Source organism: Calypte anna, chromosome 3, assembly GCF_003957555.1.
Source record: "Calypte anna isolate BGI_N300 chromosome 3, bCalAnn1_v1.p, whole genome shotgun sequence".
NCBI classification, from domain to species: domain Eukaryota; kingdom Metazoa; phylum Chordata; class Aves; order Apodiformes; family Trochilidae; genus Calypte; species Calypte anna.
In genome coordinates this window covers 10233361-10259604 of record NC_044246.1, presented here as the reverse complement: position 1 = coordinate 10259604, position 26244 = coordinate 10233361, and the positions used below count along the sequence as shown (strand labels likewise).

At 40.6% G+C, this 26244-nt stretch overlaps 3 protein-coding genes across 4 annotated transcripts in view; 2 read left to right on the top strand and 1 right to left on the bottom strand.

Annotated features, from left to right (window-relative positions):
* Positions 1 to 1587, bottom strand: part of CNST (consortin, connexin sorting protein) — a 43964-nt gene extending 42377 nt beyond the window's left edge. For both annotated transcript variants that reach the window (XR_003987316.1, XM_030446633.1), the window contains exon 1: positions 1103 to 1587. The gene's annotated coding sequence lies outside the window, so the exon portion shown is untranslated. The remainder of the gene's footprint in view (positions 1 to 1102) is intronic.
* On the top strand, positions 1377 to 13058 carry TFB2M (transcription factor B2, mitochondrial). The gene is made up of 8 exons (XM_030446634.1): positions 1377 to 1698; positions 2700 to 2788; positions 3687 to 3840; positions 4250 to 4398; positions 5910 to 5999; positions 7236 to 7298; positions 8446 to 8597; positions 9697 to 13058. The coding sequence occupies exons 1-8, from the start codon at positions 1377 to 1379 to the stop codon at positions 9881 to 9883; spliced, it is 1206 nt and encodes a 401-aa protein (XP_030302494.1). The 3' UTR covers positions 9884 to 13058.
* Positions 13059 to 16185: 3127 nt separating this feature from the next.
* Positions 16186 to 26244, top strand: part of SMYD3 (SET and MYND domain containing 3) — a 362837-nt gene continuing 352778 nt past the window's right edge. The window contains exon 1 of the mRNA XM_030448635.1: positions 16186 to 16379. Within this exon, the coding sequence (XP_030304495.1) occupies positions 16216 to 16379 (164 nt within the window). The 5' untranslated portion in view covers positions 16186 to 16215. The remainder of the gene's footprint in view (positions 16380 to 26244) is intronic.

The following is a 26244-nucleotide window of genomic DNA, read 5'->3' as shown; positions in this document are numbered from 1 at the left end:
GTTCTGTTTAACAGAGATAGGTCAAACAAAATTACTTTATTTAGTAAGTAGGCACATGTTAATTTCTTGCATAAGACATGGTATCAAATGATATATCAAAAGATATAAGAAATAAAGCAATTTGCACAAAATCAGACAGAAAGTCTACTTTTGAGCTGTTAATTCAAAGACCAGTCTATTCTGTGACTGCCACTATTTCCTTCTGCAGAAACGAGGCAGGGGGTGGGGGAAAGGGGCTGTGAGGATTCTCTTTCCTCTTCCCCAGAACTCCATCACCCCGCGGCCACTCACCTGCCCCCGACAGGCTTGGCACAGTGTCCCTGAAGAAAGAACTCCAGTTCTGTGGAACTTGAATACGTTCTGAAGGGGATCCTAAATTTATTTCTCATTAAGGCATTAGGGAAATTGTTAAAAGGACAACGTCACAGCTACCGAAGTACTGGATCTATCTCAAACGTAACCGCAAGGCGACATCGGGCAGAGAGAAGCCGGCAGGGAGTGACACCGGCGTAGGGTCCTGCACCTGCTGAAGGCGGCACGGGCGGTACAAAGAACCGAGTCCCGAAGTGACTTATTTAGCCGCAGACACGGAGATCAAAGACTCCCGTGAAACACCCAGGCAAACCTCAAACTAAAAACGTAGCTCCTGGGACTTCCACCAACAAAACCGACCGGACACCGTTCCACCGGAGCCCGCCAGAGCATTTACTGTCGGCCGGAGCCTTCCCTTCCTGAACGCCACACATCCATCCTATCTCCTCCGCCTCCGCTTTGCTCCAGGGGCACCGCTCCCGGGTGAAGAGGCCGCGGTGCCGGCACTCGCCATCCCGGCCGAGGCGGGCAGCGAGCTCAGCTCAGCTCAGCCCGCCCGGTACCGGCCTCCTCCCGCCGCGCGCCACGGCCGTTTAACTGCCGCCCGCCCGCGCGCGCTCCGCTGCCTCACGGCAAAGCTTCGCCGCCGCCGCCGTGTGGGATGCGGGAAGGTGCTGTCCCCGCCCGGCGGCCCTCGGTGGCAGTCGGGGCGCGCGGGAGGCGGCGATGGCCAGCGCCGAGGGGAAACATCTCCCCTTCCCTTCCCGCGGATAAGTCCCTGTCAGCTCACCTCAGCTCCGCTGCGGCTCGGGTGGCCGGGACCCGCCAGCCGGCATGGCGTGTAGGTGACGGGGAAGGGATCGTCCGCGCCGCCGCGGCCGCCGCTGCCGCAGGTTCCCGGCGGTGCAGGGCTGGCACCATAGAGAGGACGGCGAGAGGGGAGACCTCCGACAATAGAGCGGAAGAGCGCTAGAGAGGCCGGGGACAAGCGGAAGTGACGCTACTGTTGCCGCGGCGATCGCTCAGCCGGTGCTCGCTAGCGTGGAGCCGGCGGCGTGGCGGCGATGCTTGCGGGCCAGGCCGCGCCGGGCGCTGCGGGCTGCCGCCGCCTTCTGGCGGCCGCCTTGGCGGCGGGACTGCGACGGCTGCTGTGCAGTCTGCCGCCGTGCTCGGCGTCGGCGAGGCGGGTGGTTGGGCAGTGGCCGAGTCCGGGCCTGCGGGTGCCGGAGGCGGCGGAGGCTGAGCGGCTAGTGCAGCAATTGCAGCGGGCCCGCCCGCCGCTCCGCCGCTTCATCGCCTGCCCGCAGCTGGCGCGCACTGTGCAGCGCTGCCTGCAGGGCGGAGCCAGCCCCGGTCCCCAGCCTGTCCTGCTCGAGTGTGCGCCCGGTAAGCTGCCCTGAGGCTCCTACCGTCATCCACCCGCCTTTCTGCTGCCCTCCGGTGGTGGGTTCCTCCGGGGCTTCCGCCGTCTCCGGAGCCGCCGGGACGCGGCGCTGCTCGGGGAGCCCCATTGACCTTGCGGCGTCAGTGTAAGCTGCTGACCTCGCCACCAGAGGTAACGAGCCCCCGGCCCCGCTTTCCCGGGGTCGCGGGGAGGTGGTGGTGCTTAGGGACGAGAAGGGAGGCCCTGCCGTTCCCGAGGTTTAGGGCGGGGGTGGCCGCTCCGTTGCGTGACGGCGCAGCCCCGGCCCTCTGGGACGGATGCTTGCTGGGGGCTGCCCCGGCCCGCTCGCCACCGCCCTGGTGTCCTCCCCGAGCGTGCGTCGGCGACCGGCGGGGCCGTCTGGGTGTCGCGGCACTGCTGAGTGCCGGGGGCGGAGGCAGGGAGGTGTCTGTCCATTCATACAGAACTCTGTGGGGATTGAATGAGAGCTCAGTCTGGAGTTATGAATTACTGCTGCTAAACATTGCCAGAGTAACAAGAGATGTTAAATTCTGTGGTTTTGGCTTCGTAGGGAGTCTTCATTTCTGTCATTAAAAGCACACACCAAGATTGCCAGCCATTGCACAGCCAGGCCTCTGCAGTTACTTACTGGTTTTGTTATTTTTTTTACACCAGCACAGAGGATAATTTTACCTGTATGGTCAGGTTTTAAGATATATTTCAGTTGGTAGAATAAAAAGAGTAGAAATATTTGAAATATATAATGTTTCTCAGTATCTAATTGTAAAGTTGTACTTAATGTAATTGAGCAGCCTCAGGCAAGCTGTTGTCTTCTTCTAACTCTTGAAGTTTGTCTGGACAAATGCAAGTTACCGCCTGTTAAAGGTGTTATGTCCCAAGTGTTGTGTTGAGAAAATGACTAAAGGAAATCACAGAGAAGAAATGCACTTGTAAAAATAAGTTGTGTTTGTTGTTTTGTTTTTTTTTAATTTTCCCCCTTCAGGTCCTGGAGTCTTGACCCGAACTCTGCTCAATGCAGGCGTTAGAGTGGTAGCTCTAGAAAGTAACTCAGCTTTTCTTCCAAACTTACAGGTACACTTTTGATTTGGTAGCACATTTCTGAAACTTAATTTAAGGGAAAAAAAGAAAATAAGTATCGGATAAAAAACGAATTAGTAATTGTTACTTGTAACATATGAAATAATGCTCAATAAGACTAAATATTCTCTGGTTTTACATTGCATGTTCAGCATTAGGCTATTTTATAATCAACTGCTTTGACATCTTGTGAATGCAGGAATTCAGGTTCATAGTCTTCCTTTGAATAGTTTCATGCATAAATTTGAGGTGAATTAGACCTGTAGTTGTGTATGTTTAAGCAAGATGTCTGCGTGTAGCTTTCAGAAATCTGTAAAAAATAACCATGGGTATTCTGATTGTCTTGTGGTATCATTTAACCTGTTCTGCAATTGGCTGGTAATATTAAGAAACCTTCATGTGTTGTCCTCTTCAGTTCATCTTGGCTTTGTGTGGATTCACAGGCTGTCAGATGCAGAGCTGCAGAAGTTGCACTAGAAGGATTGTGTTGCATTGCTGTAGAGTTTTGCAACCAAAGCCTCCCTCACCTGATTTGAAATGTGTCCAAAAGGCATTCCTTCTGCCTACAGGAAGAATTCCAGCTGTAAAACATCAAATGCATTGTTTCACTTAGTTCAGCATAGCTTTTTTGGCAAAACATTTCAGAACATCATACTAATTTAAGAATGTGTTTTGCAACTCCAGTTGAGCAGCACAAAAACGTCAGAATGCCCTGCACAATGAAGGAAGCTTTTTTTTTTCATAGCTGTAAGAAGCAGCTCTGAGATTTAAGTCTTATTGACTGAGTAATAATTTTAGTTAATGCTTGAACATTTTTTTTTTGGATTGGGTGTTTTGCAAGGTTGCAGATTACTGCATTGAGATTTCTTCAACTGAAACTAATTTTATTCAGTCCCTAGAAAATAGCCTGGATGGACAATTAAAGGTAATTTATGGTGACTTCTTCAGACTGGATCCTTTGGTGACTGGAACAGTGAAACCACCTGCTCTGTCTTCAGACAAACTGTTTGAATCCATGGGTGTAGCAGCAGTTCCTTGGAGGGCAGGTATATGCATATGATCAAACCAGGACAACATTTACAAATACATTTGGAGGAAGCATGAGCAATTTGGCAAAATGTTTGGAATTTGCTTGAGGTATATAATCTATTTAATATATATGATGGATTAATGGATATTATTTCCAGCATTTCAGCTTTACTTAGGTTCTTGATTGCTTCACAAACCCCTTGTGACAATATGAAATCTCAGCTCTTTGCTTATCTTAATTAAAGGTTTAGTCTAATGCAATTCGGGCTTGGCTTTGACTAAAGCTTGAATTGTATTAATTCTTTCACAGCAGGAGCTTACAGACTTTCTTTTTTAATTTTTGGTTGTCTAGACATTAGCATTGAGGAGATTGTCTAGTACATACTGCAAAATGTTAAAGATACTTTTTACATACTATTGAAACAGATGTCCCTGTGAAAGTTTTTGGAATCTTGCCACAAGTAAGGGAAAGGAACAAGCTTTGGAGGCTTCTTTTTGCCCTGTATGAATGCAGTTCCATCTACAGATGTGGAAGAGTAGAACTCAACATCTTTATAAGTGAAAAAGAGTACAAGGTATGTTTAAGAGATTTTTACAGGTAGTAAAGAGTAAGTAGTGCTTCACAGAATACAAAAACATATTGCACAGTGGTTTTTCTCGTTATTTTCTTTTTCTGACAGAGTTTTTAAGTCTTCTCTCTTTTCTGTTTCTCTTTATGTGGTAATAGCACTGTCAAGAAACATTCTGTTGTCACACAGCCATGAATCTTGCAAATATGAAAGCTGTTCCCTGAGAAGGACAGGCAGCAGAAGGCTAACTGCTTGCCACGTAACTTTTGAGATGCTTAAATTCTGTGACATATTTTTGCAACAGAATTTTTTGCTAGTTGCAGTTAGTAGTCAATAAAGACTGAATTAAAACCTACTTGTGAAATCAGTTACTTAATACCATACTCAATGAGATACACATTTCCTCTTGAGCCTCTGGAAATAATAATAATAATGCAGTACTGGGAAAAAAAGAGACAAAATATGAGTGATTTAAACTCAAATTTTTTATTATCCTTCTGTGTTATGTGTTCCTAGCTTGTGCTGTGCCAGACCTCTAGAGCTCTGGTACCAGTTCATAGTTCAAAGGTACCTTCCCTTTCTTTGAAAGTGTGAGGCTCATACACAGCCACCAAATTTTATTTAAAATAAGCAAAAACTTCCAGGTGTACTCACGCAACCTATATTGTGTCTAACACCATATGGAAAACTCTATAAAAAAAACCCAAACTTAATTATATTATTCTGCAAAATGACAGGCTGGACACCACTGAAGTATCCACTTAAATGGTATGGTTTTAATGGACAGATTTTTGAGCATGTAGGGAACAACTTATTCATTTAATTCAGCCACTGTGTTTTGTATATAACTTTTCCAGTTTTATTGTGAACCCTGTTATATGAGAGCTGTGTACCTAAGTAAAAGTGACTACAACCTTCTTTAAGTGGGCACTGTTTGCTGATCATATGATGAGGCTAAATTAGTTATGAGAAGTCAAATCTCCCTGCTAAAATTAACTTCTTTCTCTGCTCTGCTTGAGAGTTTTTATTTTCTTCTTGCCCTAAGAGTTATCTGATCTGTAATATTGATCAGGATGATGACTATGCAAGCTACATGGTGTTCAGTAAGGTCACCTGATATTTGCCTTACTCTGCTTGTGTGTCTTACAGGAAGTATCTTACTGGCATGATAACTTTGCCCACGTTAAGGTTTTTTTTTTGTATACAAAACATGATCCCTGTTTCTTTTCTGTTTAAAACTTCTCTGCTTTAAAAAGGACCAGAAAGTATAAACTGGAAATTCTTACACAGTTGAGTTATACAAATAAGTGCTGCAGAGGAGCATTCAAGACTGCCAGAATGTCCTCCTGCATTCTGACAAAGTGTGCTAAAGTAGAACAAAGGAGGTATTTGAGGAGTAATCTAAATTTTAGACTACGAAATTCTTAGCACTTGTTATGCACATAAAGATTTTGCTTAGATAAAGAAGTAAGCTTAGCTTTTGCAACAAAAATGCTCTTTCTTTGCTATTTTGTTAGGTATTAACATCAAAGCCTGGAGAAGCAAAGGCTTACCAAGCACTGACTGTACTTTGGCAAGTAGGATGTGAAATTCAGCTACTGCACAAGGTAATACTTTTCTACAAGCTGAGGTGATTTATTGCTATGGACATGTTTTTAGATATTCTTCTATGATAAGGTCACCCTCCTAGTGGATGAAGGGAAGGTGGTGGATGTAGTTTTTCTGGATTTTGGTAAGGCTTTTTATACTTTCCCTCACGGTGTCTTTCTGGACAAGTTGTTCAGCTGTGAGATGAACAGGTTCACAGTGCAGTGGATGAGGAACTGGCTGAAGGGCAGGCCCCACAGGGCTGTAGTGAATGTGGCTGCATCTGGCTGGCAACCAGCCACCAGTGGGGTTCCTCAGGGTTCAGTTCTAGGGCCAGTTCTGTTCAATATTATTTATAAATGATCTGGATGCAGGAATTGAATGCACCATTAGCAAGCTGATGATACCAAACAGGAAGGTACTATTGTCTCTTGAGAGACAAGATACCTTGCAGAGTGATCTAGATAGGCTGGAGCATTAATGGGATGGCAGATTCTGCACCTAGGACAGATTAACACTGGGCACAAGTATAAGTTGGGAGAAGAGTGGCTGGAGAGCAGTCCTGCAGAAAGGGATCTGGGGATACTGGTTGGCAGCAGGTTCAATATATATCAGCTGTGTACCCTGGCAGCCAAGAGGGCAAACTGCATCCTGTGGTACATCAAACACAGCCTGTCAAAAGAGGTGATTACCCCACTGTGTTAAGTGTTGGTGTAGCCTCACCTTGAGTGTGCAGTTCTCAGCCCCATCTGTGTGCAGAGCTAAGGAGGATGTGAAGGTCCTTGAATGCATCCAGAGGGCAGCAGAGCTGGTGAAAGGGCTGGAAGGAATGTCCTGAGAGAAGTGGCTGAGTATTTTGGGCTTGGCTACTTTGTAGTGAAGACTGAGGAGCAACCTCTTCACAGCTTCCTCAGGAGAGGAAGTGGAGAGGGAGGTGCTGTGCTCTTGTCCTTGGAATCTAGTGATAGGATGCATGGGAATGGTTTAGAACTGCATGGGAGAAGGTTTAGACACGAGGAATCATTTCTTTAGTGAGAGGGTTGCTGGACACTGGAACCAGCTTCCTACAGAGGCAGTGGATGCCCCAGGCCTGTTAGTGCTTAAGAGGCATTTGTGTAATGCCCTTAATAATATGCTTTAAGTTTTGGTCATCCCTGAACTGGTCAGGGAGTTGGACTTTGTAGGTCCCTTCCAACTGAAATGTAATGTACTAACTAAGCACTTTAATTTTGTAATATCTTTTCTCCCTCCCATAGGAACCTTGGTCATCATTTGTAACTAATATGAAAAGTAGGGGACTGGCAGTACAAAAAACCAAGGTAAGATTGTTGTGTGTTGATTGTTTTAATTAAAAGGTTAAAATAATTTTGTAACCGCATTTAGACGTTTATTTTTTTAAGATGTATTCTTCTAATCAAGACTTGCAGACAGTGTGCAGACACATCAGGAGTGTGGTAAAGAATTGTTATTAGCTTAGAAACTGGAATAAACTGGTGTATTGTCTATGATGGAAAAAATATACTGAATAAACAGCATAAAGGGATGTGAAAAGGTAAAGTCTTTTCAAAAGAAGTTGCTGACAAGTTCACATCTGCCTGCTTGAACAAAACAAGTGATACCACAATTAATAAAATGATTAATATGCTTCAGGTTTCAATTAAAATAGTTGTTTACTTGTCCAGTATAGATTCCACGTGCTAATTAATTGCTGCTAATCTCACTTTATCTCAAAGCGTAAATTTGAGAAGTGGAAGAGTATCTTGTGTAAAGTGCTTGACTTTTTAATAGAAGTTATCGTGTTCTTTTGTATAATATATTTCTCTTTATTACAATAATATAAAAGCATGTTTACTTAATATTTGATTTTATCCTCCCTGCTGTATGTTGAGTTGTTTGAAATGTTACTGTACAATATAAGTGACTACAAGTGACTGGGTGTGCCTTGTACAGGTGCATTGCTGTAAAGCCATGTAGGGAGGCACATCAGGTTGATTATATGACAGCCTTAGGAGAAGTACAAACATGAGATCTATTTAATAATAAACCCATTGCTGGTAATATGGAAGTACATTTTATTTCAGTTACAGTACAGGCTCCACTTCCAAATTCATAAAGTCCTCCAGTTGCTATGTTATCTTAGAGTTACACAAATAATTCCATTTTTTTGTACAAAAGGTCACATACTGGAGGTCACATAATCTGTGGAAAACTTACATCAAGCCTGTGCTGTCTATTTTAACTAAGAAAGTTCAGTCCTAAAAATATAAAATAAAACCAAAGAGATAGTATGTCTTTTTTGTTTCCTTTACTGGTTTAGGAGCAGAGGAACAAAATTTGAAAGTCTCAGATTCCATTAAAATCCTTTCTGAAACTCTTAAGAAATGTTACTGGTGGCACAGAGGAAATGCTTACAGACTTGTTTTATTTTTCTTAAAAAAAGAAATTATTTTTTCATTTTTCTTACAGTGGCTGCCAAATGACCATTTATGTTTGGTACGACTGACTCCTCACCAAAATCTGTTTACAGGAAGCTTGAAGCCCACAAATTCAGCTACTTTTATTTTCATGGTGAAACAGTGTCTTGCTAAACCCAGATCTAAACTTACTGATAGATTAAGGTAAGTAAGAAAGAATCACAGTTTATATACAGTAATTATCTGTATCTGTGAGAAGTTTTCACTCACTTTATACACGATAATAAACTCACCAAGAGTTCGGCAGGTATATAAATTAAAAGCTCAGTTTATAAAGAGATATTAATAGAAGCAGCTGAAGGTTATTGAAGGTGGATTGGGAATGTCTTTAAATGGCTTTTTGTCACCTAATTAAAAAATTAGGCTTAGATTATTTACCAGTTACACAAATCTTTAATTAATCTTTTGGTATTACATTGGAGCCATTCACTTTGCTTTATAGATTTCCATTTCCCATAAATGAGAAGTGTTTGCAGTCTGGAAAGTGTTGACTTCAACATGTTAATGAATATAATTAGTATATTTCTCATTTGCTGGTAGTAGCTTAAGGAAGTTAATTTCCACAAAAGAGGAAAAAAATAAGCTAATAATTTCCATTAACTCATTTAGCTTTAATGGATTTCTTTATTAAAGCTCAGTGGTGTACCTCGTATTCACTGGATCCCTCATCCAGGAAGTGGAGCTAACCTTGAAGCCTTCTAATGTGCACCCACTGTGTACTTATACACTTTTTTCTTGTCTGGGGAATATTTAATGTATATGCACATTTATAAAAGGTCTACTTTTTATAGCAATGATGTAGATTAGAGACATTGGATACTTATGTATATATATATAGAGAGAGAGAAGACACCTGTGCGGTGTAAGTCACACTAACTCATGCTATACTGAATCATCATCTTTGAGATGACCTTGGCTTTAATTTCCCAGGCACTGATGAGCAACCCCTGTTTATACTGTAATACCTGTTACTGACTGAGACGGTTGGGGTGGAGGAGGAATGGCAGCCACCTTCTAATGTGGAGGTTTATGTGGTTTGTTATTGTCTCTGTCTGCTGGGGACTTTATTGGGTATTTACATGTCTTATTAGCAGAGATTTCTTCCTGTTTTCAGTATGCACTGACAGTAACTTTTGTTTTAGGAAGATGTTAACTTCTAAAAGCTGAAAAAGAGTAAAATGTTTATTGCTCTTTAGTTTTTTACAGTAAGAAATGTTCTGAGATAATTTTGTTTCTGTTTCAGTTCATGGAGCTTGGACAATGGTGGCAAATTACTGAGAGAGCTAGAAATTCCCCAAAATGCTGAAACACGTGACTTATACCCAGAGGACTACAGGCGTCTTTTTGAGGCTTTGCAAAACTCTAGTGAGTTTGCTGAAACCTGGTTCAATGATGAAGTCATGGAAAGTATAAGGAACATAAACTTATAATTATAAAGCTGCTGTCTTTTGGAAGATCACCTTTGCTTCTGGAAGATTACTTTGATAAGAAATGATTTAAGTAAAATCGGTGATATCTTTAACTAGATGATTTCCTGTCCAAACAGGAAAATAAAATTTAGCAAGTAACAACAGCCCTTCTACATAGCATGAAACTCATGGATTCACAGTTATTTGATCACAATCCTATGTAGAATGGACAGACTGCATCTTTTCCAGGAGCATATTCGTGACCTGCTGCTTTTGGTTGTAACACTGTAACGTAACTTTTTGTTACACTGATGTATATGTACAGCGTTTAAAAAAAGAAAAACCCAGACCAAACACTATTATTTGTGTGGTTTATATTTTATAGCTCAGTGATTTGAATGCCTTTTGTCAGATTCCCCAAATAGAGAGCTTTACAGCCACTGAATCTGTTATGCTGTTTCCTGATATAAAAACCTTGGAGTCTAAAGTCAACACAATGTTAAATGAGTACTGGTGAGTTAATAGAACACAAGGTAATGACAACATGATAAAAACATTAGCTTAGAGCATGGATTTTTAAAACTGAAGATTCTTATATCTCTGATTGGATTAAAGAGTTGTGATAATACTTTCTTTTGAAATTTTGAAATGAACACTGGGCAGCCTTTTCTGGTTTACAGTATGAGAACACCTCTATGGGTATAGGCTTCAGCTTAATTTTAGGTCTAAAACCAGTTATCAGAACATTCAGTGTTGTATAAACAGTTTGGAAAAAAAGTATCTGATGTGCAACCCAGTCAACATATATTTGTTTAATGTGTATCACATGTACATAAAACCTTAATTTAAAACCATCTGTTATTAAAATTATCTTTTTAGCCATAGTCCTCCTTTATGCAACCTGTTCTGTTGTCTGATATTACTAGCAGGCTACAGTTGTTCTTTTTTTCTATACTATCTTCTCTGGGAAGAGCTATGGCCAAAAAAGATGCTTTTTAAGCAGAGTTCAGGTCAATAAAATGCCACTTTAGTACAGTCTCAGGAGATGGTAACTACCTTACCTACTGATCCAAAAGAATGCGGTGTGTCCTGGCCTGACCATTTTTTTTTCCATTGAATCAAACACCTTGCTCTTGTTGCAGTGAGATGTCTTCTGTCAACATACCAGAGCCAGTATTGAATATTTAGAATATAAACACACCACTTTCTATACAAACGGCATTTACTGAGCCAGTGCAGAGACTCCCAAGATGCAGGAGTTTGTAAGTGGAAAGAATATTGTGTAACTGGGAACTTGAAATGAGATTTAGTGCTTACCAGAACTCTGCCATTAAATGTGATTGTGAAATGAAGAAAACAATGGCTGTCATCATAAAAGTGGTTTTGAAATAGATTTAAGAGATGGCAAAAAGTGAAAATTACTGGTGTACATGAGTGAGAACAGGTGAGTGAAACTGAAGTCAGTCCATGGATTGACAGATGCTGTTCACTCAGTATTTGCTGCAGTTGCAGCTCTAAAGCTTCTGTAGGGTTCTAAACACAAACTTTCACTGATGTTTTCAATGCATTTATCATTAACGTTTATCAAGTTGGCCTTTTATTGCTTCCACTATTCAAATACAGTTTCTTAGAGGAGTTGCCAAGAAAATGGCTTTGAGTATGCCATATTAAAGCACCAATATGTTGCAGTTTATATACTGATTGTAACTTCAGAGGTGCTAAGTCTTTTCTAATGGCTGTCATCACTTGTGCCACCCATCTTCCTGCGAAAGAAAATTACATGGCTGTGATGGCAATTGCCTACATTTTACCACTTAACTATATTAAAATCACAGCAAGCACAAATAGAAACAAAGTTGGTCCTTAGGATATTCTCGGTTAATGGGAAATTTTCCCACTTGGAATTAGGAGATCAATTGAGTTGGATTCTACAGTTAGTAGTTAGCTTTTGATGCAGAAGAAGGGTTTGTGACTTTGTTCTGATTAACACAGCAGGTGTGATAAGGGGTTGTTAAGGTGGAATGTGTTTAAGCTGACTATTAGGATTGTTCAGCATTGGACATTTTAATAATTACAGTGTAGCCTTGCAGGCAATAATTATAATGTTGATATAAATATCAAAATAAAACTTGTCAAGCAGACTGTCTGGTGTAGTTTTAAGATGTGTAAGTGTGATAGGAAAAACCTGAGGCTTCCTGAGAAACATGGTGAATTAATTGTGGCAGGCTAAACACCATTTACAGGAGCTGTAGACTGAAAACTCCAATCTAAGCTTTGCTAGCCTTTAATTTGCAAAGCTGTGCCTTTCTTCTGTAAACATTAAAAAAAAAATTGAAATAACGATTAACTTTTCCAGAAGGGACAAGAAGTCAGTGGGAGATCTTTATTCACTCACATTTTATGCTTGCTCAATAGGTATCTTGTCTTTCCTTGTGTGTGCTGTTCAACATGTCATTGCTCCAGATAGACATCCTGGCTGTCCCCAGATGATGGATAAAAACATGCAGCAAGCACGGGAAGCCTGTGGGAAGTTAGGGGTAGTTAAGATGCACTGAATATAACAATCAACTACTTACAACGTAAGCAAGACTAAAACACTTGGTGTAGCTGATCCTATTGACAAGGCTAAACAGACCTACAGCATTACCTGTGTATGTGAAAATTAATTTGTATAATGTGGTATGATTCATAAGTTAAAATGGGTCTTAAGGAATTGTTTGTTCCCCCCACCCCCAGGATGGCTGCTCTTAATGTTTTCTACAGGGTTCTTTTTATCTTGGTCTCTTCACTTATGGGGTCTTATTTTTATAGTGATGGCGAATGTCTGATACCATCATCACCACTACCCATTTCCTTGGTGTCAGCTGCATAGTGTAGTAGACACATGAAAAAACTTTGTTCTATGCTGCAGAATCACATTCTGAAGGTATGAGAAGCCTTCAGCCTGTTTTAACTGGCAATGATTTTGCTTGATTTTATGGAAATCTGCACCCAGTCTACAAATTGATGTGAGTTGTTGGCTGTGTGTAGCTTTACGACTTGAATTAGAAATATAAGGTTTTAAATAAAACAGGAAACAGCCTTGTTACACTCTGTGTGCAGGCTTTGTGAAAGTCTTTGCTAATAAAATTCAATGCTTCCTGACATACTCTTTGCAAGAGAAAACACTTTTAAAAACTGTTTGACTCATGCTGATGCAAAAATTAAAAATTATAATTTTTTTTTGTGTAGTTATGCATCCTTATTTTTTTCCCCATATAAAGTACACTTAAAGCTCTTGTCTTTCAGCTGAGAAACTATGCTGACTAACTTCAGAAGCTATGGTAAAATAGATAAAAGCTACATGACTGTGAATTAAATTTATTATGAATTTGTGTTTTAATTATTTGCTGTGAGTTTCTTTAAATTTTACATACTGGAATTAATTTTTGACTAGCATTCCAACTGTAAGAGGGAAGAGACCTCAAAGATATTCTGATGTGTTAATGAAAGTTCTGTCTTTGCTCACAAGCTTAAGTGACATGTATTTTGTATTCATTCAAAATCTAACATTTTGTGTGGAGTCATATTTTGCTCCCAGAAAAATTTGTTTTTGTGCCATGTTAGTTGGAATTGGTACTGTACATTTATAACCAAATAGCAGAATTTGTTAAGCTGTTTGGATTATTTCCTTACTGCAGTTATTTCTTTAAATTCATGTTGTGAAACACTGTCTTGAGATGGAAGAGCTAAACTTTGACTACTGTGTCTCGTCTAGCAGCAGTACGGAAGTATGACTAAGCAGCATCAGCCACAATTAAGTAGTATTTCCCACAAAAGAGCCTCAGTTACAGGCACTGACAGCTACTTCTGTGCAGTGTGTCATGGATTTCAAATAGTTTTGGGATGTCTGACCTGTGGATGACTTGGTCATATAAAAACCCCATACTAATAACAGGGATTAATTCAAGTACATAAAGTCAAGGGCTAAATGACTACTTATTGGAATTTACAGCTCTAATATCTTTATGCTTTTCAAAAAATTCAAACTAATGTTTACAAAAACGTCTGAGTTGGGTGTTCAATTGATGGCCATTGCTCAGGGAGTGTGTTGAATGTCCTTCCTAGGCAGAGCAGTCTATAAACTGTAAGTGCAGCTATCTAGAATTGACTTTCCAGGATCTTCTTACAGATATCAAAATATCATGCACCAATCAACATGTTTATGCTGTGTTTAAAAGTTTATACTAGAAAAGCCCGTACTGCTATGACTCTCTTCTCATATAAGTTGAAATGCAATGTCAGCCAAAAGTTGTTCTTGGGCTTCTGTAGTGCATCTCACTGTAAGATTTATGCTAACTGATAAAAACCTTTTTCTTCAAGCATAGTTGGGGTTTTGCTAGATCAGCTGGGCTTTCTAAGGTGATTTAATTTTTGTGTGTGTGAAAGAATGTCATTCCCTCAGCTATATTTTTGATTTTTATAGTTCGTGAGATTTTGTTATGGGACAGATGAGTGGAAAAGCTTAGAAAAATGAGAAAATAAAAACTGCAAAATATTCATATTAGCTCTTAATTCAGTGCACTTTTAGCAGTTAATGCTAAACTTAAGTTCACGCAGAACTTAAGCCCATGCTTTTAGTATAATGTTTGACTATTCATCTCTTAAATTTATTCACCCAGGAGATAGTCATTAACTGCTGTTGTTACTGCATTCGTTGATGTTAAAGGTTTTGGGCATTGCCTGCTTGGAAACTTAATAAAACAGCATAGATGAGGAGATGTAGAAGACTGAGTAGGTGAAGGAGTAAAGCATACAAGCCAGATACAGAAGGAGTAATTTAATATTTTAGTAACTGTTAAGGAAATTCTTGAGCATGTCAGTTTCACTGTAATTGAACACTTGTGAAAATTTTGCTTCAAGAATAGCAATATGCATAACATTTAAATGACAGGCAGATTGCTGTCAGTTCTTTTGGTAATGAATTACACCACTGCAGAGTTTAAGTGAAAGTCTAAACATACTTTCCTGTGGAAATCCAGTATTTTGCTGTACCTCTGTTCTTCCAGTAGTGTTTTGGATATGTATATTGCTCTTTCTGATTACCTTGTTGCAGCCTGGATGAGAACAGTTGCATACTGAAATAATAATTCCTGAGATCAAGGCTGAGTACATTTTAGAAATGGAAAGCCTTTTCTGTGGAACTGTTGGGTCTGTCTTGCTGTTTTTTAACAGAATAGCTCAACACTCCTTTCCAAAACGTAAGCCCTAACTCCCACTATGGGCATAATAAGGAAAACCGGACAAAATTTTTTGCAGTTTAGCACATTTAGCCTGAATCGTGTTTAATCTTGTAAATTAATGAAAACTATATAAGAACCAGATGGAAAGCACTAATCATTTTCTGGGCTTTGAGCAGCAACCATTTCAGGCTCTCCATTAGTTGCACAAAGTGTTTTGCTTTTCCCGTCACTTGGTGCTTCTGACGAACAACGTGCAGCTGGTGTACAGGGTTCACTCCCAGAGATCCACACTGCTGGTGCTGGGGAGCTGAGTAAGTCCTGGCCCAGCAATGCATCTTTGTATTCAGATTGTGAGATCCCCAAGTATGCCCAGATGCTGGCTTGTAGGTAGAACGTGATGCTTTGGGATGGCTTTTGGCAGAACCATTGCATTGTCAGTGATCTGACTTCTCTAGTGCATCAGTGAAGAAAAGCTGCTGACAGACCTTTGGGTAGCAGTACAAATTTACCTGTGTAGGGTGCAGAGAACTTGCTGCATTCGGGTGCTGGGTCAGAGGGGCTCCCTGCTTTCCTGTGGCCCCTTGGTGCTGCAGAGGGGCACCTGCCCAGCAGCAGAAGGTGCCTCTCTACAGCAGGGGTCTGGGATCCTTCATCACTATGTAGAAAGCTGTAGGCAACCAAACTCCACCTGTCCTCCCATTTTATTGTGGTGTTTGAAGGGTTGTTTACCTACTTCCCTGTCAGTTTTGAGGCTGGGCAGGTATGGAGATAAAGCAGAGCTGTTGCTGCAAGGCTACTGGTTTCTCCTGATGAGACTGATGATTACCCACTTCCTCGGTGGCCCATTTCCTTGAAAACCAACCCACTAAGTGAGCAGCACCCTCGCCCTTTTACCTCTCCAAGGTACTCCCTGTTCGTAATCACCTTTGCTGTGATTAATGGAAACTTTCATAGCCACTTTATTCTGCTCAGCACCTCGGGGGATGCCGCCGATTGAAGCTACTGAGCCCCGTCCCCACCAAGCTCTGCCCTCCCCTCACTCAAGATGGCGGCGGCAGAAGCGCCGCCTCACGTGGCCGCAGGGTGGGGGGGGCGGCCCCGCGGTCTCTCCGTGGCGGCGCGTGCAAGCGCATGGAGGCTGCGGCGCTGGAGCGGTTCCCCAGCCCGGGCAAGGGCAGCGGCCTCCGGTCCCGACGGCGGGTGCGGCCCGGTGAGCTGCTCTGCCGCGCTCAGCCCTTCGCTTACATCCCCACCAAGCAGCAGCTCGGCAGCGTTTGCGAGCGCTGCCTGCGCAGGTACTGGCGTGCGGGAGGTCTGGGGGGGAAGGTAACGCCACAACCACCTCTGCCGCCGGCCCCGCCCGGCCAGCGCCGCCCCTTCCGCTGAGGCGGGGCTGGGATCGCGGTGGTGCCGCGGTCATTGTGCTCGTGGTTGGAGCTGATGTGCCGTGGTTCGGTGACTACGTTCCGCGGAAACGAGCAATCAGTTTGCCGCTTCCTGTCGCCCTTTTTAGTGAGGGCTTTATTATTTTTTTTTAAAGGCTCCTCTGGCAGAGGTTCTCTACCCGGGAGCGGGAAGCTTGGGTGGAAGGTTCCAGGGCTGTCCCCTCGATGCGGACGGGCGGGCAGGCAGGAGCCGGCAGTACCGGAGGTGTCTCGGTGCTGTGCCGCTGCCCAGCAGTGCTTTCTCCCTTCAGCCCCGACAGAAGGGGAGATGGACCCTGGGCGGCTTGTGGGGGTCCCTGTGTCTGTGTGCACCCTGTGACTGCCCTGGTCCTGCTGGGAGCTGCCTGTTGAGCTTGGAGTTCATGCTCAGCTGTAGCCCCACAAGGGAAATACCGGCGTGGCTGCCGGCGGGATGCGGTTCCCTGCTGCGTGGCTACCTTCCTTCTTCCCTTCCCTTCTCTTCGTCCTTTCCCTCCGTCTCTTCTCTTCCTTCCTTTTTGTATTGTCTACTGAAACGTTCCCAGTGCTTTGCTCCATGTCCTTACAGAGCTTCTGTTTAAAGAAATGATGCGATCCTCATTTTCCTAGAGAAAAGTTTGACTGTTTGAAGTCACAGTAACCTCAGCACATAAATATAACCCCCAAGACAACCAAATAAGATTTTTCAGTTAAAATATCTGTGAAGTCTGACACATAAAGTCAGAGACTGCTTGAACCTTTTAACAAGTTTGCAGCTTGTTAAAGAAGACAGGCTCTAAGCGCAGCAACAGGTGGAATGAAAATGAAGTGTTTGGATATAGAAGTGTAAACAGGGCAAGGTTTCTTTGGGAAAATAATGATGTTATGAATGGACATATAAGGAAAGTGTATGCATTTGTGATAATCTTTACCAGTTAAATTTTAAAAATTAAGGAAGTTAAAAATAATTTTCCACTAATCTATCTTGCATTGCAAAATGTACTGTAGGTAGACAGATTTTATAGATCAATACTATGCAAGATGACTTTCTAATTAGCCTAACTAAAGGCAGTGGCTTCTTAGTTCATAAACTTTGTTAAATTTGCGAGTGATACATATATCTATACCTACTCTCTCCTTTTTTTTTTTTTTTTTTTTTTGATAGAAATTATTTGAAAAATGGTGAAGTACTGCTAAAATGGGATGTAGGATTGAACTGTTTCATGAATTTGTTTTCATTTAATATGCAGCATGATGTTTGTTCAAAGCCCCATGTGAGAAATACTATTAATGCTCTTTTCCAGGGCTACCTGTAGATAGAAGGCACACTGCTACTGCTCCTGTTTTTGACTCTAATCTTTAGGTGGCAGTACAGGAACACCAATAAAAAAAGCAAAGGCCTTGTGCTTGACGCTGATTTGGCATTTTAGCAATGTGATTACATCTATAAAATTAATATTTGAGGCTTTATGCTGTGAAGTGTAATTCTAAACTTGCTTTTGTCTTGCAGCTTGCAGTAGTAAATGTTAGATGCAGCTTTTGGCTGTGTGGGAAGTGCTGAGTGAGCCAGAAGATGGGTAATGATGTGTAGAATATTCCATTTCTGGACTGCCTGCTGAGTGGCAGCATGGTTTCACCAGGGTTTGGGGTCACAGATTTTCTACAGTGCTGACTGGGTCTGTGACTTTGGCTGAGTCCTTACAGGGAGGGTCTGAGGTACCCAAGTATGGCAAGGATGGCTGTTGGGGACTGAATCTGCAGCTCTGATTCAGGAAGGTTAGGACTTCATAAACTAGGCATGGCAGCAGACACAACTGTAATGTGGGAGATAATAACCAAGAATTTGGTAAATAGCGGGGCAGTTACAGAGATCTAAACACAAGCCAGCAAGCGTATGCTCCTTTCTCTACCTGCTTGCCTTAAAAATGGACAGACCTTCGCATTCAAAATGGTGCATGCAGTACTATCTTCAGCATAGGCACTCTTAAATTAGCTGCTGGTTTATACTATTGTAATTACTTTTTATTACTATTATAATAACAAAACCTGGCATATCATTGTTAAAGTATGGAGTGCCATGGTTAATGGCATCCTGAAGGTACAAAAAATACCATTATGTTACAACCACAGTGTGGAATATTTTAAGTAGGTAGAAGCAGGGCTTGATTCAGACAGAGAATGATTAGGGTGATGGTTGTGATTTCATGATCCATCATATCCCTGTGACCATGGTTTAAATCTGATAAGTGGTACTCACAGTCTTGGAACTGTGTGACTGTAAGGAGCAGCTATGTTTTTGTGCTTCCAGGGTAGGATAATCTGAGGAATTACAGGCTACAGCTTGATTTAGAATTTCTTGCTAGTCAGTTAGGATTACAATTGCTGTGCTCTCACATCTTGATACTGCCTGGTTTTGTGTGAAGTAAGGATGTGAAAACAAAAAGGATGTGAAACAAAATGGCATGTGAGACTTGAGCTATACAAAGTATTAGAAATTTCAGATTCTATTCAAAAGTTAGAGAGTGCTTCCCAAGACCTGAGAAATCACAGAATATCAACAGCTGAAATATTTTTGTCTGTAGCCAAGTAACTAATAGCCTAAAAGCATTTTCCTAAGAAGATACTCTCCCTCCCACATGTCATTATACTGCCATAGTGAAGGTTGAAGCAATGTTGCAAAGAGGAGGATAGAAATTCTTTTTTTCTGTCCTCATGCCAACTGGAGCCACTGGAGAAATGACTTCCAGGCTGCTGTCCTATGCAGCCAGGAAAGTCTTCTGCAAGAGCGAGTGTAGAGAGAGACTATTGAGGGTGCTTTCCTTCAGAAAAGAAGTGCCTTCCTCCTTAGCTGACCTACAATGTACTCATGTGGAGAGAAAAGTAGGCTGAAAATATACTTTACCAAAATAGAAGAATCTTTTAGTGCTCTTGAATCAAATTATTGCTGGGAAAGAAAGAGATAATGGCCATGTTGGATGGGGCTTTGAGCTACCCAGGCTAGGAGAATGTGTCTATGCCCATGGCAGGGGGATTGGAACCGAATGATCTGTAAGGTCCCTTCCAATCAAAACCATTCTATGATATTCTAAGCATTGGGTGAGTCCTGATGTAGGTCTGAGGTGTGTGCTTTGTGTAGCTCACTTTGATATCTGGGGTGCTCCAAGTCCTCTAGCTCTTGAAAATATCTTAGTCCAGATTTCTGAAGAAGCAAAGACAGATTGAAAAAGGCAGACATTAAAAAGTAAGACTGAAGTGACACAGAAAGCCACTTCAGATATTTAGGTTTGTGTGTCTATGTTGTTTTAGCAGATTAGACTGGTTACTCAGGTATTTACAAGTTTTATCCACTTGTCCTATTAAACCATTTTATTATTTGATAATGCTGAACAACAGATGGAATAATTGTGGAAACAATTTTTTGAAATAATGCACAAAACTTGACATTTGATGACAGATTTATCTGAAGCTTTTGCCCCAGGAAAAGAGGCTGTGCAGTAATTCACAAAGATATAAACGACAATAGATGTAAACCAGATATAGTGATGAAATGCACTGTAATAAAATCTATTACAGAAGTATGGTGGTGCTTGGTTTTTGTTTTTTTTTTTTTTTTTTAAAGATTGTTGTTCCTATTTTATTACTCCAAGTAGGCACAGAATATTATCTCTGAGCGTTGCTTTCTGTGGCAGGGACAAGTATTGTGCTGATGAGCACTAAAAAGAGTGACAGGTCAGGCATAATAATAACAACAGAACTATGCAGGCTCTTCATTAGCAGCCTGGTTGCTGAAACAAGTGAATCTTGCCACTTCTAATAGATACCTAGTGTTTTATTAGATGTGCAGGCAATTTGTATATTGATCATATGTGGGTTTTGCTGCCACTTCATAGCTTTTGCCACTTTGGCAGTCATTTTGATTGAATTACACTGTTTTATGTGGTTAGTGCCTTATTGTGTGTTCTGATAAGTCAAAACTTCTGTAATTACATTTTTAATGAAACTTCAGAATGCAGACATACTGAGCACTGTATGCAAAACAATTTGACCCCCTAAAGGTTTTGTGAAAATTTGGGGTGGGGTTGTTTTACTAGACTCACTTTTCTACTAAAAAGTGTGCTCACTTGACAATTCTGTGATGTCTGTGTGTGTGTGTGTGTGTGTGTGTCAGTGTGTAAAATATAACACAGGCTGGATGCACTTGGGCTGAGTTAATGTCCCCTACAGGATCTAGGTTAAAAATAAATAAATGTGTGGGAGGTGGTGTATGTGTTTGTGCTGAAATACATATCCAACCAACTTCTCCTTGATTAGGAAGTTATTTGGTTTATCAAGACTTAAGTATATTTTATGGTCTTTGTTTTATAGAATTCTTCAGGAAAGGTTTACCCTTCTTTTTCACTACCTTTACAGAAATTCCCTTTGCAATAATATATATCACTTTTATTTGAAGAGGCTATTCTAAGATTTCTGAGTTGTAAGGGTTGTAATTTTTCTCCCATTCTGCTACCAGATGAAGCCTTCAGAGACAATCTTCAAATACAATGTGGGATGGCAGGGGAGAGAGGGGGGTCAATCAAAGCAAAGAATGGCAGTGCTTGCCGCCTTTTTAATTGGTCTTGCTTATGTATAAAACTAAACATATACTCAGCTGATGGGTGTATTTACGTGCATATATGAGGAACACAACAGGTGTAGAATGACTTCATTTATTTGCAGTTCATATACATAACTGGAGGATTAGAGCCCTTGTTTTCTTGCTGCCTTAATCTGTGAAATTGAATAAGGTCTTTCATTGTTTACCCATTTGAGAGAGATTTGAAGTTTATTGCCTTTACCCATATACTTAGTGGCCAATAGCATGTAAAATAGAAAATATTTTCATTATATGTTTGTGTATCATGTTAATGGCAATATTAGAGTGTAATATTGATATTGATAATATTAGAGTGTAAACCTTCAGCATCTTAAAAGATGATTTTAAGCAGCAGAATGGGTACCTGCTACAAATTTAATAGTAACCTAGGAAAAAGTCCAAGACTAGCAGGTGTATATGTATACTTAGAATTAACACAACTTTTAAAAATTGCTAAAAGTTTGTTCCAATTCTTCCAGAGCTGAAGGCTTTGCTGTGTGAAACTTTATGGCCTGTGCAATTTGCCAGATCAGGATATCATGGTGCTAGATTATAGGATTGTTCCTTCCAGCTTCAAAAGCCGTGAAACTTGCTTGTCCTTGGGCCAAGAAAGAAGTGTATGTGTGAGGGGAAAAAAGCAGCTTGACTGACACCACAGAAGAACAGAAAGGTGGACAGTGGGATCTGAATTACAACAAACTAAACAAGATGTCAGTGTGAAAAACTTGATCTGAGATGGGCTCAGGAGAGAGAACCAGAGAGCTGCTCTAAGCAAGAGGGATATCAAATATTCTGGGAAAATCTGATCATAAAGGAAGAACATGTCAGTTTTTAAAAATATTTGTTTGCTGTGGATGATATTGTAACATAATAGCTGGCCAAGTCAAATAGATAATTTAGCAGATGGAAGCTAAAGTAACAACATGGGTATGGTGTGAAGGGTTACAAAGTATAATTTCTGCTCTTTGGGTGTTTGTGTAAAAATCTCAGATTTTGAAAGGCGAGACCTCTAGTCCTCACTTTCCCTGGAAAGTTACAAGTCTGTGAATCGTGGGAACATTCAAAAGGATAAAGGGGAAATGGAAAAGATAATTTCTGTGCAAGATTTGAATCTCCTGAAGTTGAGAAACATCTTAATGGTATGATGAAAACTTTTTAAATGAACAGGATTTCTTAGTGGAAGAGTTCTCTAAGAACTTGTATGCAAAACTGTGTGGAGGGAACTGGGTTTTTGGCTAAGAAGTAGCAGGTTTTGTCTTTGTATTTGTCCAGCAGAGCTGTGGGCTGGAAGCTGGGTAGGAAGCTGAAGAGCCTGGGGCTTGTTTGCCTGGTGGCATCGGGGTGGTAACAACCTGCTGGTGGAATAGCAGGTCAGTAGCATGGTCCATACCAATGTACATTATCTGCAATTCTGAATATCCTGCTTCAGAGTCTTTTTTAGCCTTTTACCTTGTTGCTGAGTCTTAGAAAGGACTGAATTATTAAAGGACATGTTCTTTCTTTGAACAGATAGCTCTCCACAATGTCAGTGTTTCATGTGCACAGAATACAGTGATATCTGGTTTCTGGTGGTGGGAGCTGGTGTAGGGCTTCAGTCACTTCCACTGCACCATTCTTTCCCTTGTAAATCTATTCTGAGACAGATGACACAACTCACAGAACTCCCAAGTGCTTCAGAAATAATTATGGAACCAAATTCTTTGTCTTTAGAGATTACCATGGGACTTGTGACTTTGGGAATATGTCTGTTCTGAATAACTAGGATGTAGACTTCCTAATATTTAATGTTCATATCTTCCTTTTAACCTCCCCCCCATGGAGTTTTTTAAGCTGTAAATGTCTGTACACGTACTGTTTTGTGACCCTTGTAGTTAGGGCTGCTTGTGAGTCATGTATTTGGTGTGTATTCTTGTATGTTCATTTAGGTTTTAATAATAAAATTAATTTCTACTAAAAAGTACGTTACTCATAACTTATTAAATGAAAGATTATGCTTGTTTTTCTGCTCAATAGCACATAAAGATTTAATATCAGTTTTAAAAGCTGCATTTGCAGGGACATCTCAATGTTGATCCATTTTACAGCTGGAATGTATCAGCATTTTAAAACATAAATTTTATTTTCCATACCCAAAGTCACCTGCACTGTGGATTTACCTCTCTCCGTTTTGCTGTAAATTCTTCAAGGCATGAAATAGCTTGCCAGTTGTCTCTTATGCTCAGAAGTGAATGAATGGTTATCAGTTTATTGCAGATAATACTTACCTACAAACTGCAATGCATGCGTGAGCTCATTGAGAGATCTTTTGCCTTAAGACAATGTTTAATTGGTGATTGGAGGTTTGGTTATGTCATCTCAGGCTGTGCTTTCCCCCACGTCCCTGCAACAGAAACCTCCTCCTTTCCTGCCATCATGCCCCATTCTGTGAGCAGATGAGGTTAGAAACTTTTCTCAGCTTTGAAATGCTTCCAGTTTTGCCACAGACTTTTAGCAGCTTTTTGTAGAGCAGGTGTTATGGCTTCATCTTGCAAAGGGTCCTTAGTATTCTGACTTGTGGCAAAAAATGACCTCCAGTTTTACCTAGGCTTGTACCTTGTCCTTGTCACGTGTGTTGTGTTTGCTGCTGCTGGGGATGTGACTTCGCAACTGGGGACAGCAAAAGATCTGTGTACTTCTTTAATTATTAATTAGCAGAATTCCTAAAAACGAGAGAAAAAGGTTTTATTTTTTCTTTTTAATCCCTATGTCTCCTAATGAGTTCCAAAATTGCACTTTTTAGTTCATGAGTGTTTTGTCTTTATGCATGGCAATCCTTGTTAATCTTCTTAAGTTGGAATAATTTTAATTGGATAAACACTGTGCTATCTTAAACTTATCTTGTAGCTGAAATAGACAGAAAATTGTTTTAATGGTCTCTAAAAAAAATTGGTTCTCATTTATGAGAAGTTATTTCCCAACCAGACTTAGATAAAATTAAAAATATTTCCATAAATTCTCATTTTTGTTTTGCAGCTATTGAGGATATATTTTAAAAATAAATATGGTGTGCATTTGGGGAAACAAGTTATTATAGCAGTAAGGTTATGTAGTGCTCTGTGCACTACAAGGTCATAGGGTGGTGGTTGGCCAGCAAGGCAATTTTTTTACTTCATGAGATTTACCACAAAGCTTTCTGTGGTGGCTAGAACAAAATGGCTGCAGTGTCAGTCTTTGGGAAGAATCCTTCATACAGAAGTTCTATTTTACTCTTATAAAAACAATATCATAGCAGTAACTGGGGAAAAAAAAACATTTAGGATATTTTTTTCTTGTTTTACCTTAGGCTTTGCATCAGCTTTGCATATTTTTGCTGACAAAATAGATAAGAGTCAACGCTGACTCATTTTATGTCTACATTAAGCATAAACATTGTATGCTGATGTCATTCTAGTTCCTACAGCACTGTCCATAAAGAGCAATGTTTTACAACTAACACAGTTTAATTTTCTTGCTGATTTCAGCAGTAGGCTTAACATGAAAGCAAATGTACCTCCTTATGCTGATTGTATCTTTTTAATTATGCTGTGGAGTAGGGGGGGGGATTTGCTCTTCTTGGCCTTTGCTTAAAACACCTGAAGAGTGATATTTAGGTGGTGCTAAGGAATTTCTGGATCCTGTATGTTGAGGTCAGGAGCTCCAGGCTTTGTTTCTGTGTTCCATGCTGCAAGCAGAGCCTGGCCCTGAGCATCTTCAGGTGTGGTTTTCTTGTACCTTGCAAAAACAAATGTGCTTTTCTTGTCCCCTGAAACAGCTGCTGGAGCTTCAGCTGTGACCAAGGCCCTCTGAGACTTTGTTTTTTAGGGTGCTCTAGGGCTAAAGATTTTCCCTAGGGAGGGCTGATGTGTCCTGGTTTGTCATGTAAACAAAATCATTTCCCAGTAAGATGAATTTTTCTAGGACACGTTGCTGTAGTGAGGGGAAGCTGTTCCTGATGAACATGGGTAGCAGCAGCCCAGGGAACCTGGGAATATATATATTTTTTTCAACCTGGGAATATAGTCAACAAAAAATTAGCATTACTAAAATCAAATAAATGCAAAGAATGGGGATATATATATTTTATAACTGGAAGTGAAGTTGAAATCTAAAAAAACAAAAGGACTTAATAAGGGGCAGAATTGCTGATATAAGCCAGAAAATCCCTAGTTTGTGTGGGTTTTGGGGTTTTTTTTAATGTTTTAAAAGGCAATATGTCTGGAAAAAGGCTAATTCTAGAAACAAACCAAAATAGTTATAAATCAGGTTAACACTAGAATTACCCAAGATCTGTTTTATTTGAAGTTGTCTAGCAGCTTATGAACAGTGGATGTGGGTTGCTGTGGCTAGAAAATGCTCAATTTTAGAAGTCTTAAATTGAGAACTAGGCTCATTTGTAGTGCTGAAGTGTTTAAAACTACTGTACATGTCTAAGAACTAATTATTTGCCTGGTCTGGCTATTGGTGCTTGATGCAGTTGGTGATTACTCTGCCAGACAAGAAATGAAATTGCTAATGAGAAACAAAATAACTATGAAGAACTGAAATAACGAAAATGAAATCAGGGTCTCAAGAAGTTGTGTGGATTTTTAATTTATGATATAAATGTAAATTTACATATGCTATTATTATATGTAATAAGAAGTGTATCTGTGACCTGAAAAAAAAATAATCAAAATTGTGTGTTTTATTAAGAATACACTAGGAAGTGTTGCAGTCTTACATGTTCAGTTGTAACAGGCTGTGATAATATATATATATATGTTGCAAATGCTGTAAGTCACTGAGTGTCTTTTACATCATTCATCTCTGTGATCATAGAATTGTCCATGGAATGATTCTGTTAGCTCAGAATTAATTCAAAGCATACAGAGTAGAGTGGAACAGTTATCTGAGCGTGTGACACACTTGCAGGAGGAGAGATTTATTTGATAAACAAGGACTTTGCCAGCTGTTGTTCTTTTGCAGAAGAAACTGTCATAACTTCTGCCAGAGTCAATTCAGTGACATTTCTAGCTAAAAAATATGCTTTTCTGAGGATTGTCATACATACCAGATGAAAAAAGAAATGCTAGGATGCCATAGAGGAGGACCAAGCTTTTATTTAGT